This window comes from Oryzias melastigma, linkage group LG19 (assembly GCF_002922805.2).
Source record: "Oryzias melastigma strain HK-1 linkage group LG19, ASM292280v2, whole genome shotgun sequence".
Taxonomy (NCBI): Eukaryota; Metazoa; Chordata; class Actinopteri; order Beloniformes; family Adrianichthyidae; genus Oryzias; species Oryzias melastigma.
This window is the reverse complement of record NC_050530.1, coordinates 10350812-10369771: the sequence shown is the minus strand read 5'-3', so window position 1 is coordinate 10369771 and position 18960 is coordinate 10350812. Positions and strand designations below refer to the sequence as shown.

Here is an 18960-nt window from a genome sequence, read left to right as displayed (position 1 = left end):
CGGAAAAAATAATCGGTGATTATTCGACTATTAAAATAATCGTTTGTGGCAGCCCTAATTTGTCTATAACCACGTGTAAAATATTATTTTTAGGTGCACATTATTTACTACTTCATCATATCGGATTATTGTTGATATTTTTAATCAAGTTAATCATCAAATCAGGCACAAAGATTCATATTTGTGAGACTTTAAGCTGTAAATTCTGCATTTAGCTACCAATCAGAACATTTTTGCAGCGTCTTATTTCAAATATCTTGCTTGTTCTTTATATTATGTTCCTATAATCCAACCAGGTCGATCTATTTAAGAAAAGTTGCTAATTAAATTGTTTCGATATTAAATATATAAGGATTTTGGAAAATATGTGGGCTTATTTTTTTACTATATGTAAAAATAAGCTGACAACACACATGATTGTAGCAAAAAAAATGTTCAAACCATCCTTACAGTTCAATTTGTAATGGCATGGGACAATCCAGTGTGGTATCGTGTTCTAATAATGTTGCTTTTGTATTATTTTGATGTGGAAAAACAACAGTGAGCTGAACTTTATGAAACTAAAATGTGAATGGATTTGAAATTAGTTCTTGTTTACTTTTATATTTAATTTATACTTGATTATCTTGCAAAAAATACAAGTTATCTGGAAAACTTCACCTGCACTGTTCAGGTGTTTATTACACTGGATGAATTTTTGGCTAAAGATGTCCTGGATTGATTTTAGTTAGGTGAATTGGATCATTCAAAATGACCAAATATCGACTATGAATCACATCAGCAGCAAACACAAATTTTGATAAGGAGTAAACCATATTAATATGAATCGGCACACCCTTATTGTTCAGTGTTTTTAGAAGCATAATACGACTAGATTAAAAAATGTGCACCCTTGTATAAAAACATCAACATACAATGTCATGACAATAGCTTTAATGTACTATAAAAAAATGTTTTATCCCTCAGCAGCAAATCTCATTTCTGTCATTATTAGTGATTATGTTTTATTGTTTTTTTACAAGCTCGATTCTATTTTTAAAGTTGCAAAGTTGCACGTATGAATGTTTCTATGTTTACAACTAGGTTATTTGTGAACACTGGTGTAAAAAGTAGTACATTTTTGTTCCATCAGCTGCATTTTTTTTTTAAATGACCCCCTGATCGCATGTGGTTTGCTTTATGCATGTGTTCCAAAAGAAGACTAAGAAGTGCCAAACGGAGAAGCCTGCCTTTGCTGGAGATGACACTCTGGATGAATATTTAATCTCCCTCCAACACAAAAACAGGTGAAGTGTGAGCACAGGCAGATCCAGATGGCCAGATTGGATTTCACAGAGGAGATGATCTTGTTTGACTTTCAGTGGTGTCCAGCAGCTACACTGATTAGTTTGGTTCTTGGCTTTGAAAAATACATTTTGCTTGTGGTTTAGCTGTAAAGTTTATGGATTTTGATTTAAAACAGGAAGTTTAAATAGTTATATATTAAAGGTTTTTACTTTTATTTTTTAGGGGCTGAACATTTTTCTTTGCTTTTCAGAATCTTAAAACGCCTCAGAGTAAAAGACCCCAAAGAGATTGAGTTGGAACGGCTCGAACAAGGTTTTTCAATTTATCTTAACGGAGCCAATGCTGAATGTAGCAAAAAGCAGCTCAAAGGCCCCAAGAAAAAGCCAGACTCCTCTCTGCCCACACGTGCAGCTGGTATGTTTAGAAATCAATTTTATTTATGTATTAAATTTTAAGGGTTGTTAGTTACAGTTAAATCGGGCTGCATAGTTCTGTCATATGAAACATATTTGGTGCATCAATTAAAGACCACCTCTTCCTCAGCTTGTGGTTTGCATGCTCTGATTCTCTGCTCAGTCATCGTGAGTAAATAGAAGTGACAATTGTAGCTTGCGGCGACTATTTATTTACTTTTTTTTCCCTGTTTTGCATGTGCTGTGCACCATCTGCATGTGTGCCTCTCCTCTGAGGCAGCAGTCTGCTCCTCATGCTCCTCTCTGTGCTGTGACTCATCTGCAGATGTGTGTAGAAGCGCCCACCAGCTAACTGGAGGTAGCCGCTTTCAGGACCAGACAAACAGTAAGAGGAGCCAAACTGCCCCGGAAAAGGCTCAGAGGAAAGAATGGGTGCAGGTATATATCATTCCTCAATTTAACAGAAAATAAAAACAAGATTAGACCTTTTCATTTCCCTTTTCATGTCTTTAGAATTCAGTTGAAATACGAACAGAGGATGGCCTAACTTTGAAACTGACCCCAGAGACGCGCTACTCTGATGATTTTGAGCCCTATGAAAGCGTAGACATGGAGGTAGGGTGACGATTCCCACTAAGACAGCATGTGTGGGTGTTTTCAGGGGAGGCATTGTGTGTAAGATGTAGCTGTCTCAACCACTCAGCATCTCTCTATCTCCTCATGTTTTCCCTTTTTTTTCTTTTCCGACGACTGTGACTCTGCACAGAGCTCTAGTCCTCTCTCAAGTCCTCGCTCCCCTCATAGTCCCTGCTGCCAGAGAGACCCCTGCAAAGTTTCACGCTCCTTCAGCTCCAAGCCTGAGAGCCAGGGAGGCCAAACAAGCCAGGAGCATGCAGAGAAGGTGCTGCTGAACCTTGAGGAAGTGAAGGTAAACAGAGGATTTCAAGCTAACACAAATATATGGTCAATTTTGAATATTTAGATACTATAAATCGTCTACATACGTTTTTGGATGTCTCAACTAGGTTTTGCGCCGGAACTTGGAGGTTAGCATGCGACGGAGCAGCAGCGTTTCAGCCGGGGAGGAGTCGGATGAGGAGTGGGTAGAGGAGCAGATAGAGAGAGAGGACAGCACAGAGAGTCTGGATGAGCTCGGGCTCCCCCTCTCCTCCTCCAAGTCCTCCTCCAACTCGGAACCAAGCCGGACTCAGAGTCACTTTGATTCAACAAAGCTCATCGTTTTGGATTTCGGACCTTCACCAAAAGGTCAAGTCTGTTTCTCTATTTGTTCATCTTCTTAAACTCAAATTTTAAATGCCTGAAATTTGTGTGTTTGGATTTACAGGGCATAAAATTGAACGCTCTCTATCTGCAAAAAGGAAAGAAAGCGCTGACACCTTTATACCAGTCAAACCTGTGTTGGTGAAGAGCAAAACTTTAGACGGCTGGGATGGTCAGAGTAAGTTGCACATTTTAATTTTCAAATGTAAAAATCTGATTTTTTTTGCAGTAGTCCATAAAAATAGCTTTGAAAAAAAATGTGTTTCTCATCAAGGGCCAAGAAGTCAGTTGGAGAGATCCCTGTCAGCCACTAGAAAGGCTTCAGTGGAAGAGCGAGACTCGGAGGAGACGCGGTACATGGTGTGCCAGGCAATACAGAAAGAAAACGCTTCCCTCCAGAACGCCGAGCTCTTCAGTCGAAACATGGTCCGTTTGACCCCCTAGTATTTACCGTGCCTTTCCTTAAAGTCCCACTCTGATGAAAATCTTGTTTTTGTGGTATTTTTCTCATAATGGAGGACATATATAAAGAAAATTAAGCTTAAAATTACATTTTGGAGTATTTATTTATTAAAACAAATCGGGAGCAGACTCAAAAATGCCGTGGGGAAGAGCTTTTAGGTGTGACATAGAAGCTACTGCTACAAGCTTTCTGATGCATCTACTAGATCAGGGGTGTCAAACTCAATCCCACAAGGGGCCAAAATCTAAAACACACCTTAGGTCAAGGGGCCGAAAAGGACAAACATTTATTGAACACTCTAAAACTACATTTTTTAAAACTTTAAAAATGTAAATTTTTAAAATAATTATGAACTAGATATATAGCATTACCTGCAATAATGCTAGTATGAATGCTGTAAGCTGAATTTGGCCACTGAAGATGCTAGTGCTGATAGCTGAAGATGATGAAAATGATAGCTGAAATCACTGAAGTTGATAGCTAAAAACACTGAGACTGATAGCTGAAAACGCTGAAGCTGATAGTCAGCTAAAATATTAGCTAAATGCAAAATTAGCCTAAAAAACGTAAAAAAAAAAACTTAGATTAGCCAAAACATCTAGCAATAGCTGAAAAAATAACTAAACTTCAAAATATCCTAAACAAGTAAAAAAAATGCTTAAATTAGCCAAATCAGCTAGCATGTAAAGTTTAGCCTAAATCCAAAACAGCCTAAAAAACTAAAAAAGAAAAGCCTAAATTAGTCAAAACAGCTAGCACGTAGCTGAGATATTAGCTAAACTCCAAAAATAGCCTAAAAAAACCTTATGAATAATTATGAATAATAAAAAAGCAGGAATATTATTCCAGAATAAATAAACTTAAACCTTAAATAACTTTCAATATTTTACTGTCCATAAAAATATATTTTGTCAAAATTAGACAAGTTAGAAATAAATACAAGATAACATGGACCATTAATAATAAAATAAAATGATCTGGAGGGCCCGATCCGGCCCCCGGGCCTTGACTTTATCTAGATCTACTAGAACTACTGCTGCTCTGCAGAACTTTGTCTCTAGAAAACGTGAGTTTTTAAATTTTGGCTAAAATCGTCATCAAAATTAAAAGATCACTTTAACGATAGATTAAAAAATGACTGGAGTGGGTCTTTAAGATTACACATTTACTGCGTCTTCCTTCTTATGCTGTCAATTGTTTGCTGTTTCATCCAGACTCTGGGACACCAAATGATGGATGGCTTAAAGCCCGACAGCAAACACGACAAGGATGAGAACAATGTCACTGTGGCAATGCAGCGAATAACGCTCATGGCTCCCAGGTATGACGGCAATTCAGTGAAAACGTTTTGGGTGTAACTCAGTTACTTTACATAAGGGTTTTAGCTGCTGCGGGGCTCAGCCGTCACACAGCTGACAAAGCTGACAAGCTCACGGTGTCAAAAACTCTGTTTAGGCAACAACAGACGCTGCTCAAAGCCCTGGAGAAACTCGACGCCGGACCCAGCCACAATATTTCTCACACCATGAAGTCAGATCACAGCAAGCAGGCTGTGAGTCAGCAACACGTCTCACAGATCCGAGTGAATGATCCTGATAATGCTGCGTTACACCAACTGTGGTTTGGTGTTGTTGCAGAGAGGGCAGTCGCCAGCAGAGGTCACTCCCGCGTTATACGTTACCATGGAGATCCTGTCAAACTGGGGGAACTTGCTCCAGGTCGGGCTGACCGAGGTGCAGTTTTTCTGCCGCAGAAACAAGAAGATCTATGTGTCGCCTCATGACCTAGACATCAGGAATGCCGACTTCCCAGGGAACCTGGGCGCGCTCGTCAACGGAAAAATGAAGGTGGACGTCTCCGGTTCAAAATTAAATAGTTGTTCATTCATTTATTCAGTCACACTGGTTCTCCCAAGATTGAGGTTAAACCTTATGTTACACATGGTTTCAACTTGACTTGAAATGTATTGCTGGTTAACATTTGCTGATCCATCTTCTCGTTTTTGGACAGACAACTAAAGAGCGCTACATGTGGACCTGCCCTTTCCACCCTCCAATCCAGCTTTATTTCATCATCAGAAACATGGAGCGCTCTCTGGATTTTGGAATATCTTGTATCAAAATTTGGAATTACAACAGAAGCCTCAAAGTATGTGATTTAAATGTTTCTTTAAAGTCTTCCTCCGAAGAAAATCGTGTTTTTTGAGCTTTTAACATGTATAGTATGTGTAGCGTTTTTCTTATGAAAGAGAACAAATGTAAAAAGAAATCAGTTTGTTTTTGCATTTCCGAGTATTTCTCCTTTTTGATTGCTGTCAATCAAACTGTTGCAGACACGCTCTGTTTGAATGAATGAGTCGTTTTTACGGCACATGCGCACATTCACTAAACCCCTCATCTGGTCCGGCTAGTGTGTCTAGCTCAGGTGCTGGAGAAGAGAAGATGGTATCTTCACACTGACTGCAGTCAAATGTTCACATTTCTGTGGTCAAATCAGGATCAGCTTAAAGTGAACAAAAAAACAGATGAAAAACTTGAAAAATAGGCTGTAACTGAAAATGTTTTTGAACTGTAAACTCAGGACTGAGAGTGAAAATTCAGAAAAGCAAAAAAAAAAAAGTTGAAAATTCAAAAAAGCAGCTTTTACTAATGGATAAATTATTTTTCAATTGGTAATTTTTACATTAGTCATGTTTTCAGTATTTTATTCCAATTTTCAATATTTATTTTAAGTTTTCAGTATTTTTTTTCCAATTTTCAAAAAAAAATTTTTTTTTAAATTTTCAATATTTATTTCAAGTTTTGAGTATTTTTTTTTTTTCAATTTTCAAGATTTATTTCAAGTTTTCTTTTTTTTCTCCCAATTTTCAAAGCATTTCTTTTCAAGTTTTTTTTATTAATTTACAATGATTTAATTTACAATTTTTCTTTTTTTTCAGTTTTAATGTCTATTTTTTTTAAGTTTTCAATCTGTTTATTCGTTCACTTTAAGCTGATCCTGATTTGACTCCATACAGAGGCTTCAGATCAACATCAAAAATGCTTTAGAAGACATTAAGGTTGTTGATTTTTGGTTAAAAACTTTAAAATCATAAATAAAACACTACTGAGAACGTTAAAAAAATATCATAGGCGGACTCTAAATCTAATTTCAAATTCATTTTGATGAGGTTTGTGAGTTCTGTGGTCAGCGGGCTTCACCAGCTTGCATGTGGCTGGCGTGGGGGTGACTGTTGGTTACGTGAGGGAAGTGCTCGTCTTTAAGCTGTGGTTGGCTAAGCTGACAGTCAGTCCACCCAAATGTGGAACACTGAGAGATTAGCCGGAGGATTAGCGCGGCGTGGGCTTCTGTCTTTGAGCAGTTTCTGCTCATAAAGGGGGTACAAAGGCTTCATTAGATCGTTTTGTAGCTTCATTAAAGTCACATCTACTTCTAACCTGTTAGTATTTTAATGTGAAGGAGGGCTTGAGCGTGTGAGGTAAGTTTGAGACAGAATAGGCTGATTTAGTTTGTAGTGACATCACTTATTGCTATCTTAGCATGTTTGATATTACTGCCTTATATTTATGTGTCAAAAACAGAAACTTTAAAGTATTTCTCTTTATGTTTTAGGCTTTGTGCAGAGGTTTTGTTGAAGCTGAACTGTTTTTTCAGATCAGTCAAACTTGTGTCTGTTGCAGGACCTCGACATAGGAGCACGCCATGTAAAGCTTTACCTTAACAGCACCCTGGTGTTTGACGGCGAGCTGGAGAAGGGCTGCGGCAGTCAAGTCTTTGACTACAGCACCACCATCAACCTTCAAGATTTCCAGGTCCCAGAGTCGTCCTTCTCCACCCCTGTGTGCTCCGGCCACAATCTGAGAGGGGCGACTCCCCATCACTATGACGACAGGAAGGGGGCAGAGAGCGGCAGCATGCAGCGGTACAGGAGTTCCGTAGCGTCGTCGGATGCAGCTGGGCAGATTTTGGTCGACATGCAGGAGAAATCCCACACGCCCCTGCTGCCCGTCATCCCGTCAGCCGCTGCTGCGTGGCGTTCCTCCGCACAGAAGAACTCTTTTGACCTGGCTTCGTCAGACGAATTTCATTCTCCGAGACAGCAGGTCGAGCAGCTGCTCCCTCTGGACCAGACGGTCACCACTCAGCCATCCTCCTCAAGGGTTGCCCCCCAGTGGCTGCAGCCTCTAAGCAGAGGCGCCCCAGAGGGCTGTGAAGCCAGCAGGGAGAAGCCTCGCTGGCTGGTACCTCAGCACTCTGGCGAGTCCAAACCACCAGCACCCTCATCCTCCTCCATGCTACCAGAACTGCCTTGTAACCCGGGCCGAGTGTGTCGGGGGGTAGCCAATGGGGGGCAGAAAAAGGCAGGCTCCTTTGACTTGAGTGCGAACCTGCTGGAAGAGTTTTTGGAGCCAAAGACAGAAAGACCCGTCAGCGGACGCAGGAGCTCCTTCAGAAGTCCGTCAGTCGTTGGAGCAGAGGAGCAGAGGGCTGCAGCAGGGACAAACGCAGGTCTGTAGTGGTGCTGGGGGGGGAATCCATTTTTAGATGCATCGATTATGATCCATAAATGATTCTGAATTGTTTTATGAATTTTATATAATCAATTTTTTTTTTAAATAATAAGATTTAAAGTAAAAGTAACAAGCAGAACTCACTCTGACATTTCTGAAGAGCACCTGACCTTCCAGATCTCGTCATCCGACCGGCTCCGAATGTGCTTAAAACGACTGTTTGAAAGCATTTGGCTTTCATCGTGTCGAAGGTCAATCGGATAAAAGTGCAAGTTATGTCACAGCAAAATTAAATATGTAGGGACGCAGCAAATTTGCAAAATCACAATATGCTGATAGCTACACACACTTTTGTTTGACATTTAAAGCTGATGTAATGATAAAACCTAACATTTTCTTATCTAAGGTTGTTGAATTCTGGGGAAATTTTTCACTTTTAATGCTGTGAAAGATTTTTGATTATCAGATGAAATATTTTTCATGTCAGAAATGTTTTTTTTTCTCAACAAAAGTTAAACAGATCTTGTCTTTGGTGGAGAAAAAGAAGTAATAATGTAGAAAAAAGAATCATTTATAAAAAATAAAAAAAGCAGATCCTGGATGCATTGATTATTATTTTATAATTGAATTGTTTCCTCCTGAATCATAGTCAAATCAGGAGGTGTATTAAGATTCCCACCTCTGGTTTGAAGCTCCTTCCATTTATATTTTTACTGGCTGCTCACAAGCTAACACACCTTTAAATTCATTTTAGTTAAAATGTTGTCATAAACCTTTATTTTTGAGAGATTCTACCGTTTATTAATCAATCTTATCTTTTGACATGAATTATAGACTTTTGGGACCGTGGATTTGGACCTCTCAACAGAGCGCTTGCAGATGTTTATTTTCAGTATTTTAGTGTCCAAATAAACAAACACACTTTGGACATGCTCTGTTTGAAGATAAACAGAAAGACTTGGTTTAAGGTTTTATTTATTTCACTTTATTTGTGTATATTTATTCTAGAGTCTGGTATTTATTCCTTAGAAGACCCGATGTCCCTGGTGAACCCCGGCAGGAGGCAGAGCAGCTCCCGGGCCCAGCTGCACAGCCAGCAGGACGACACCCTCAGGGAGTCCTGGGACTCGCTCGTAAAGTTCAACCAGTGTCAGCGGGGACGCATCTCCAACATGAGCTTTGAAGGCGACATCTTTGACGAATTCCTTCAGCATCAGAGACTGGATAACCCCTCGGTGCAGAATAACGCCTCGACAGTTCCTCCCAGAAGCCCGGCGACTCCCCTGGCCTCTCAGGGGCTAACGTGCGACGTCTCTGAAGATGATCCATCTGCGGAGCGAGAGGACGAATTTGAGATCCCTGTGCTCCCACAAGGACAAAAGTTGGTTATAAACATTCTGTCCACGTGGGGAGATCGCCACTATGTAGGTCTCAATGGCATCGAGGTGTTCAGCTCTTCTGGGAAGCCCCTCCGCCCTGTTCATATCCACGCCAACCCCCCAGACATCAACATTCTCCCGGCGTACGGCAAGGATCCGCGGGTGGTCACCAACTTAATCGACGGCATTAATCGCACCCAGGATGACATGCACCTTTGGCTAGCGCCGTTTACCCCCGGACGCAACCACACCATCTTCATGGACTTTGGAGGTGTGTGTCAGATCGCTATGATCCGCATCTGGAACTACAACAAGTCCCGCATTCACTCGTTCCGCGGTGTGAGAGAGGTGGAGATGCTGCTCGATGGAAGATGCATCTTCAGAGAGGAAATCGCCAAAGCGTCTGGAACGCTCTCCGGAGGTATCTGACCACGAAGCCTCACAAAATCTACACTTCTGTTCCTTTGTACTCATTCTGGTGTCATTGTAGAATTGGACCAGTTTGGAGACACCATCCTGTTCACTACCGATGATGAGATCTTGGAAGCCATGTCTCGTTACGATGAAACCTTCCTCAGTGAATTTGAGAGTCCTCAGAGCCTGGCGTCTGAGGAGGAGCTGCAGAGGCCGCGCACCGCTGACGGCGAAGGAGAAGAACGGCCGTTCACTCAGGCTGGATTCAGAGAGGAAGACCTCAGTGTAAGAGGAGTTCACCAATTACTTTTTTACCATTTGACAAAAATAATTATTGTTCATTTAAAGCAGGGTTCTCTAACTCAATTTATCTTGGCGCAACTGAATTCTGGTTAAGGTTGGGTTGTATGGGGTTCCATTTGTGCCCAAAAAATTGTTTTTGTGTCCACTGTCTGTATCTTTGGTCCATTGTCTATGTCTACTGAACAAGTTTATTGAACATTTGTTTATGCCTATATCTTCTGCGTGTGGTGTGAAACGACAGGAGCTAACAACGCTAGCAACTGTTGCTAAGGACTTTTCTGACGACCAGATCCAATGGCAAAAGTTTTAAGCATAAAGGAAGTTGAAACATCACAAAGCAAATACAAAGCTATCATCAAAGCAGCATGGACATGCAGAAGATATTGCTCAGTAGACATTGAACTTTCCTATTAAGGCGAGGGCCGTAAAATATCAACTTGGGGCTAGCTAATGGACCCGCGGGCCGCCATTTTGAGATGAGATCCCTGATTTAAAGACACGTTAAAACCTTAAGATTTCAACATGGATAAAAAAAAAAAGAAAAGCAGTTAAATAATTTAAAAAACACTAATATGGCTTTTTGTTCTCTTAGCTAAAACAGCCACTGAGGTATCCCTTGAGCCATTATGAGGAGAATGTGGAGCAAATTCCTGGGATGTACACTGGAAAGTGTGAGTATTTTAGGTGTTTTTAACATATTCTTGTGACATTTTCTGATTATTAATTACATATATGAAGAAAATTAAGCATAAAATTGCATTTCTGAGTATTTATTTATTTAAATTATTGTGAATCAGGAGCAGATCTTTAAAAAAGAGATAATTTGTTGCATAGAAAATACGTTAGGTGGGTCACAACCTCCCTGCTCTGAGCTTTAAGCAATGGGAAGTGGGGGTGGGGTTGCTCCACAGAAACAATGTCCTAGAAAACTACACATTTTTTTTCACATTTTGCCAAAAAAAAAAACCATTAAGAAAAGATCCTCGAGAGCGCATCTAAAGATGATCTGAGAATATCATATCTTCTTTTGTCCTTCTAGGCCTTAGAGTAGAGTTGGTGACGACATGGGGAGACTCCCACTATGTGGGCCTCACAGGCCTGGAAGTAGTGGGTAAAAATGGTGACAGTTTACCTTTAGATCTCAGCATGATGGCTGCCTCGCCGAGGGACCTCAACGACCTAGAGGAGTACGAAAATGACCTGCGAACCCTCGATAAGTACGTCCGACGGAGTCCAAACACTCAGTGCTGAAGTGAATGTGCTGGGGCAGTCTTTAAAAAACTCCTTTTCTTATTCAGGCTAATAGACGGCCACAACGTCACCACAGACGACGAGCACATGTGGCTGATTCCTTTCTCCTGTGGAGAGCCCCACATTTTGAGCATCACCTTCACCAAACCCCAGGTTATTGCTGGGCTCCGGATCTGGAACTACAACAAGTCTCCTGAGGACTCGTACAGAGGGGTAAGAGTTCTCTCGTACTTTTTCTGTTTAAGAAGCAATAAAATAATGCAGTTCTGGGTCTTCAAAATAATGAGTACATCAAGTAAGTTTATAAATCTGTGTGTTCAGGTGAAAGTCATCCATTTGTTTTTGGACGATGTTGCAATCTCTCCAGTGGAAGGATTCCTCATCAGGAAAGGACCCGGCAACTGTCACTTTGATTTTGCCCAGGAGCTCCTCTTTATCGACTTCCTTCAGACGCCAATAAATAATAAGAATAACACAGAATCTCACAGGTATAAGATAAAACATCTCCAGAAACTTTTGTTTTTAAACCAAACTGGTCACAATTTAATTAAATATTTGTAACGTTTGTATTGTAGAGTAAGTTCCAAGAGGCAGGAGCTGGCCAGCATGGACTATGAAGCTCCCATAATGCCTTGTGGATGTATCCTTTTCTACATCAATTTAGCTTTATGGTTTGACTATTTTAAATTTCCTTTTTTATTAGCTTACAGCATAAATGTTTAGACATTGTCACCAACAACTTCGATTCCATCTACCTTCTATTTCTCTAAAATTAGAAATAGAACAAACTTATAAAGACAGTCTGATACCCAAACAAAGCATTGGGGAAGCTGCTTTTTGTTTTTCTTTTCCAAAATAAAGAAAACTTGTCATAAAGGTAAACAAATTTAAACCTAAGCACCTAGTCAAATGTATCACCGCATAACAGCTTTAAAAGAATGAAAAGTTTACTGAACAGACAAGACATTTGACGGGAAAAAAATTACTTACATCTTTATAGTTTTATACAAATATATTGTTCAAATATTCTGTTTTTTACTTTCCTTTTTTTTCTCTGTTCATGTTTCCTCATTTATTGAGTTTCTTTACTTTTGTTTAGCTGTCATTGAAACTCATTTTAGGTCAAATTATCTTTTTGGTCTAGAAGAGTGTCAACAGTGGTTGTGAAACAGTTTGAAATAATTCTTAAGACTTAAAAACACAATAAAATAGACCATTTGCTGGAATATAGAGAAGGGCTGCCCCAAACAATTGTTATAAAAGTCAATTAATCACAGATTATTATTTGTCTTTGATAAGATGACTTTTCGGGTCATGCATGAACTTGAAGTAAAACACATATCTTTACCATCATTAGCTAAACTTGAAATATATGGTAACTAGCTATTATTAGCTGAACTTGAAGTATATGCTAACTAACCGTAATTAGCTAAACTTGAAGTATATGCTAACTAACCATTATTAGTTTGACTTGAAGTATATGCTAACTAACTATTATTAGCTAAGCTTGAAGTATATGCTAACTACTATTAGCTCAACTTGAAATATATGGTAACTAACCATAATTAGCTAAACTTGAAGTATATGCTAACTAACTATTATTAGCTTAACTTGAAGTATATGCTAACTATTATTAGCTAAGCTTGCAGTAATTGCTAACTAACCATAATTAGCTAAACTCGAAGTATATGCTAACTAACCATCATTAGCTTAACTTAAAGTATATGCTAACTATTATTAGCTTAACTTAAAGTTAATGCTAACTACTATTAGCTAAACTTGCAGTAATTGCTAACTAACCATAATTAGCTAAACTCGAAGTATATGCTAACTAGCTATTATTAGCTGAACTTGAAGTATATGCTAACTAACCGTAATTGGCTAAATTTGAAGTATATGCTAACTAACCATCATCAGCTTAACTTGAAGTATATGGTAACGAACTACCGATATTATTAGCTAAACTTGAAGTACATGCTAACTATTATTATCTAAACTTGAAGTATACGCTAACTAACCATAATTAGCTAAACTTGAAGTATATGCTAACTAACCATCATTCGCTTAACTTGAAGTACCGGTATATGCTAACGAACTATTATTATCTAAACTTGAAGTATATGGTAACTAACCACGATTAGATAAAATTGAAGTATATGCTAACTAAAAGTAAAGACAATAGTGAATTAAACTTTTGTTAAATCACACAGCTTCTTTTCTTCATTTGTTTCTGGCATTAAAACAAGACTTAAATCAAAGGAGGTCAGCATCTGAAAAATTGAACTATTTTTCACAAAAGATAAAGCTTTGGTCTCAATGACTCAAATATAACTAAAGTTCATTTTTTGGTGCTAAAATTTCACAACTGTATTCAATTTCACAACACTGTATCTAAACTGTACGATGCTCTTGCTCGTAGCCTGGAAAGTTAGCATTTCTTCATGTCTTGCAGAAAAACTTGATCAGAGCAGATGTTCCCTTCAGCAGAGACATTTCGCTCTGATTGGGTAGAGGTTGTAGGGATGCACAGAAAACATTTAGATAATACATGTTCTCTCTGTTTGCGCTAAAGTTAGCTTAGCTTAACTAGACGATGATCCCTCTTCAGCGTTAAACTCAGTCACGTTGTGCTTCCTCTTCAGGTGGAACCCAAGTTCTGCCTTGCACATATTGCTTTGGACACTTTTGTTTTTTTTCTGTTATTTTTATGTTTCCCACTTTTTAGCTCCATTGCTTCCTATAAATTCTTGTGACATCACTACTGACCTGGATTAGCACTACTGCACGTGTGTCAAAGAAAATGATAGACGTGGTATTAGCATGCACCGAAGTTTTGAGATTTAAAAAAAAAAAAAAAATGGTTAATCGACTATTAAATCAGTCTTCAACTATTCTATTAGTTGACATAATCATGACTAATCGGCTAATCGTGGCAGCCTTAAAATAGAGTCTACGTTGTGATAGAGCATGCTTTTTTTTGTTCCATTTGTTCTTTAACATCACTTATCAGTCATATTTCAGCTGCAGCTTTTAACTACCTGGGGAGATCCGTACTACATTGGTCTGAACGGCCTGGAGTTCTACAACCAGAACCACGAGAAGATCAACCTCTCTGACAACAGTATCCTTTTATTGACTTATCTGCACCCTCTGCTTTTGAGATCCATCACTCAAACTCCGTGTGGTCACAGGATTGTTAAAAACAGACTGTCTGTGGAGCTTACGCCAGCATTTCTGAATTATTCATACCGCATTGTCCTCAACATTTGGTCCACCAGACATCGCAGCATTTCCAGATAGTGTGAATGTGTTGGACAACATCAGCGGTGATGTAAGGACTCCTGATAAATTAATAGATGGAATCAACGACACCCACGATGGCAGACATATGTGGTTAGCGCCCGTGCTGCCAGGATTGGTGAGAAGGAAGAAATATTTTTGATGAATTTTTGCTGTTGAACAAAGTGTCAACATGTGGTTTGTGATGCAGGTGAACCGGGTCTACATCATCTTTGATCAGCCGGTAACCGTTTCCATGATTAAGCTCTGGAATTATTCAAAGACACCTCAGAGAGGAGTTAAAGAGTTTGGGGTACATTTTTTTTTTTTTTGTGTGAATTTTTAATCTGTTTAGACTTTTAACTCCATGACTGTCTGTGTGTAGCTACTAGTGGACGACCTTTTGGTTTATAACGGCATCTTGGAATGCGTAAACCCCCGAGCACAGGGAATCCTGCCCACCTGTGATCCAGTGGTGCAGTACCACACCATCTTGTTCACAGACGACGCTTACATCGCTCACCGTGAGAGAAACACGGTCATCAGGTACTCCAGCTTTTTCATTCATCAAATCTACTTTTTTTTGTGAATGAGTTAAAACTGTCCCAAATGAAAAAGAATCCATGCTCCAATAACTCAGTAGTTTTGAACAACTATTCTTCACTTCAGCCCTCGTGGCAGCAGACACCATCCCCAGTGAGTAACAGAGCTCAGAAAGTTCGATGTTGGCACCTCCCTGTGGTCAATCCCTGTAACGACGATCCCACCTCCCGCAGTTCCACGTGCTTGACTTGTGACGTCTTTCTTTTTCCCCTCCGTGTATTTTGTTTTCAGAGCTTCAAGTTTGTGCAGGAAAACAACAAAAAAATATATATACTTATATATGATTCACCTGAAATGGCCTGCTATTATCTTGTTCCTGCTGTGCAGTAATCACGTGGAGGACCAGGACGTGAAGATGACCAACGAGAACCAGATTGTTCATCACAGCAAGAAAAAGCAAACGGCAGATCCAGGTGATTTAGGATAACAGCGGCTTTCGTATAAAACTTTGGTTTTACTTAACATCAAAACTCTTTGCTTTCAGCTCTTCGGCCTAAAACCTGCATGACCGATGGTGGAAAACACGGAAAGAGGAGGTACTAACCGACGAGTCGACACATAAAAAGGCAGAATTACATTAAAAAAATGGGGCCTCAACAACCAGCAGCCACTTTTCTACGACTCCTAATGGCTACACTGAGTGGACGGAGCATGGACGCGCTTTATTTTTTGATTTCGTCCCCTCCCACAGTGCCAGGAGAATACGAGTCGCTGCGTTTTACCAGCCCTTTAATCGTGCCTAAACTCAACACTGTACATGTGGCTGCTACGTGTGAATCTTGTGCTGCATATACTAATGCTGCTTCTGACATAATCGCTCAAAGATCTTATAAATATACTCGCATCAGGATGTCAGTGTTTGTGTCCACTCATGAGCTGAACCCATCCTCATATATTCTAATGAAAAGCCAGATGTAAAGCTATGCAGCCACCCATTTCTATCCACAAATGATCTCAAAATCTCACAGAGAGATGTTTTCAACTTAGTAAATTTATATGAATGATTATTATAAATACTAGGTACATTGTTGAAAAAGTAAAGTTATGCAAACACGTGTCTGATTGAGCCCATATTTGACTTTAAAAAGTTTGCAATCCTTTATCAAAGATGCTGTTTTGTGGAGGCAGAACTTTACGATTTTAAAAAGTCTATACGAAACATCTGTTATGCAAATGCTGTTCGATTACCTCAAGATGAGCAGGATGGTGTATAAGGGAAATATATAGTCCACTATAGTGCTTAGATAGTATTGTACCCTTCTTTAATCGATATCTACTGTACTGAGACGTTGCATGGAAGTGTCCTCAATAAGAGTTTTGTTTGGAGGAGTTTGTACTGTTTGTTAAACCCCCAGTACCAACGATTTTGCACTCTGTACTCCTGAGAGTAACTGTACACGAAATGCAGTTTTATGTATTTAATTTCAGAACAGCAGCAATGCTCATTACTGTGTATATCAGTTATGCTGTTTGGAACAGCAACCACTGCTTAGTTTATTTTGAATATTTATTTTTCTAATCTTTATTATGTGTATTTGATGTTAGTTTATTGAAATGAATAAACTTTTAAGAAGATTTATGCATTTGATGAAGTTGATCATGGTAGTCATGGAAATTGACCACAGATAGAGGAAAATACACAACAAACATGAACTCTGCAACTATATCTCCTGAGTTTTTAATGTCAAATCGGTTTTACATTTCTTGGTTTGTGTTAGGAATAAGCATTCGGGTTTAGTGTGCTCCTGAGGCACAGCAGTACAAACATTTAGCTGAAGAGATGACACCTTTGCAGCTTCAGATTTTTCCCGGGAATGTCCCCTCATCTCGCTGATCATCCCATTTCTGGACCTACAGGGACAATGATTACACAGGATCAACACTTTTGGAAAACAAACAAATTAAATGATTTTATTTGTGCTTGAACGCAGGTAACAGTCAACATTTATAGATTGTTTGGTGAAGTCCACTCAATTAAATGTCCCCCCTTTGGCAATATTTGGTCATATTTGTCTTTAGATTATATTATTTGCACATATTTACATGCAACCAAGTACAAAAACTGATGGAAATCATACAAAGATGCCAAAAAAACTGCATTGCCTGCACATATTTTAAGTCCATTCAAGGGTAACTATTGTTGGTCACATATTTTAAACTAACTCTTCATCCGGTTCCATGGAAATGAGTGAAACATGATTGGTTACATTTAAAAATATTACTTTTTATCAATTGAAATTTTAAAGTTGAATAAACCATAAACTCCCATTTTTATTTGGATGAAAACGGATCATTTTAAATGTAACAAATGACAGAACTTTTGTTAATTGATCAAATGTTTCACTTTTTTCAGTGAAGAAAATAGTTCAGCTCTGAAACTTAGTCAATTTCTCTGTTTTTTTAAAGAATTTTGTTACAGTGAGAACTAGAGACGGTTCCAAACAAGTTTAAAGTTTGTTTTTTCTTTCCATTTTTGGATTTATTGAAACTTTCAAGAATTACTCAAGGTTTCCCCATGACAATTCAAATTATTTTTTATATATAGCAGAGGCTTTTTATATTCTGCTTGTTGCTGTTTTTTTCCCACAGAGGCTAAGAATTATGGGATATATTTACCCAGGACATGGGGCAAAGAGATTTGTAGACCCTCCTGTACCACTCACAGGGGGCTGTGTCTACTCCTTTAGCATCCAGCGCTTTCTGACAGCGGTGGAAATCTATCAACAGAAATAAACAGAATTAAATGTAGAAAACTGGGTTTTTAATCAATGAAATATACAGAAACATAATCTTGTTAGGTGTATTAATTCACAGCCTAACATCTATTTTAAGAATACCATTCAGGATATTCATGTAGTCTTACCCACATAGTTGGACCAGCAGTTTCTGGTCTGGTTCTGGTTGGGGAATCTAGCGTCAAAGGGAGCAGTGCGGTAGTTCTGCAGCTTGTTTTCAATGTCTTCAGCCATTTTCACTCTGCCGAGAGATTAGAATGGTAAAAAAAAATAATAATAATAAATAAAAAGACGTTGGCTTCAAATTAGGATTAGCATAGATTAGGGAATTTTCTGTGCTGTTGTTTCTGAAAGTGAGCATCCCATCCATATTTAACCACAGCAACACGCCATTTAAACATTTAAAATCTTTCCATAGCCACGATAAGAACATCAAACACGAATAATGCAGATGTTAAATGACCTTGGCGGTTAGAAATCGACTTTCAGGCCACACACATTAATCTATTTCCTTCCTTTTCCTTTAATTATCCGACCGGCGCCACATTCTTCAATTCTTTTTTTTTTTAAGTCTAACCTAAAAACACACGAATTACATTTCAAAGGGTTTCGTTTAAATAAACACAGATAGTTTAGGTGAGCGCGTGCAGGTAAACGTTACCTTTGAGTAGCTAGCTCGATATGAAAGTGACTTTATACCGGAAGGTTAAATTTGTGACGTTTCTCCAAGAAACAATGCGCGATGCGCGCGTGCGCTCCGGTTTGGATGTGCTGCGACCGTGAGGCTCCGTGATACGAGTATGGCGGACTCAGGTCACGCTGAAATGATGATCACACACACTCAGACAGTATTCGTCCAAAGTCATTTTTAGTATAATAACTTCAAAATGTATTTTTTATTTTTATTTGAGGTAAACATATTATAGTTCCGAGCACATATGTATGTTTTCACAAACGCGGAAGTATTTTTTTGTGTCTTTACTCGCGTCAATCATTTACTGGTATTTGCTTTTTTATCTGTCAGGTTAAAACGTGTACACT

At 38.9% G+C, this 18960-nt stretch overlaps 2 protein-coding genes across 5 annotated transcripts in view; one reads left to right on the top strand and one right to left on the bottom strand.

Annotated features, from left to right (window-relative positions):
* Positions 1–16759, top strand: part of katnip (katanin interacting protein) — a 19019-nt gene extending 2260 nt beyond the window's left edge. Inside the window, exons 3-28 of one of the 3 annotated variants that reach the window (XM_024284670.2) lie at positions 1201–1286; positions 1538–1701; positions 2026–2138; positions 2214–2315; positions 2467–2628; positions 2726–2966; positions 3046–3159; positions 3256–3407; positions 4659–4765; positions 4900–4996; positions 5082–5291; positions 5455–5592; positions 7125–7953; positions 8964–9755; positions 9825–10033; positions 10644–10722; positions 11091–11268; positions 11350–11515; positions 11624–11790; positions 11878–11942; positions 14313–14423; positions 14581–14720; positions 14793–14894; positions 14967–15127; positions 15512–15597; positions 15669–16759. In XM_024284670.2, coding sequence (XP_024140438.1) covers positions 1201–1286; positions 1538–1701; positions 2026–2138; positions 2214–2315; positions 2467–2628; positions 2726–2966; positions 3046–3159; positions 3256–3407; positions 4659–4765; positions 4900–4996; positions 5082–5291; positions 5455–5592; positions 7125–7953; positions 8964–9755; positions 9825–10033; positions 10644–10722; positions 11091–11268; positions 11350–11515; positions 11624–11790; positions 11878–11942; positions 14313–14423; positions 14581–14720; positions 14793–14894; positions 14967–15127; positions 15512–15597; positions 15669–15727 — 4830 coding nt within the window. In that variant the 3' untranslated portion in view covers positions 15728–16759. Of the gene's footprint in view, positions 1–1197; positions 1287–1537; positions 1702–2025; positions 2139–2213; positions 2316–2466; positions 2629–2725; positions 2967–3045; positions 3160–3255; positions 3408–4658; positions 4766–4899; positions 4997–5081; positions 5292–5454; positions 5593–7124; positions 7954–8963; positions 9756–9824; positions 10034–10643; positions 10723–11090; positions 11269–11349; positions 11516–11623; positions 11791–11877; positions 11943–14312; positions 14424–14580; positions 14721–14792; positions 14895–14966; positions 15128–15511; positions 15598–15668 lie in introns of all 3 variants that reach the window. The other 2 variants (XM_024284672.2, XM_024284669.2) reach the window with 2 other exon arrangements.
* Positions 16760–16838: 79 nt separating this feature from the next.
* On the bottom strand, positions 16839–18736 carry LOC112154062 (cytochrome c oxidase subunit 6B1). Of its 2 annotated transcripts, none has more exons than XM_024284674.2 (4): positions 18581–18736; positions 18048–18160; positions 17801–17901; positions 16839–17035 (listed from the first exon to the last, which is right to left on the bottom strand). In XM_024284674.2, exons 2-4 carry the CDS (start codon positions 18151–18153, stop codon positions 16982–16984), a joined length of 261 nt encoding a protein of 86 aa, XP_024140442.1. In that variant the 5' UTR covers positions 18154–18160; positions 18581–18736; the 3' UTR covers positions 16839–16981. The 2 variants fall into 2 exon arrangements, with proteins under 2 accessions (XP_024140442.1, XP_036072922.1); XM_036217029.1 differs by lacking the exon at positions 18581–18736 and adding an exon at positions 18383–18525.
* Positions 18737–18960: the final 224 nt, after the last annotated feature.

Bases quoted from the DNA above. Each gene is read 5' to 3' on its own strand.
- LOC112154062 (XM_024284674.2), bottom strand. From the start codon at position 18,153: ATGGCTGAAGACATTGAAAACAAGCTGCAGAACTACCGCACTGCTCCC. The intron at 17,902-18,047 runs GTAAGACTACAT...TTCTGTTGATAG, and splicing joins CTGCTGGTCCAACTATGTGG to ATTTCCACCGCTGTCAGAAA. The intron at 17,036-17,800 runs GTAAATATATCC...TTGTCCCTGTAG, and splicing joins CTCTTTGCCCCATGTCCTGG to GTCCAGAAATGGGATGATCA.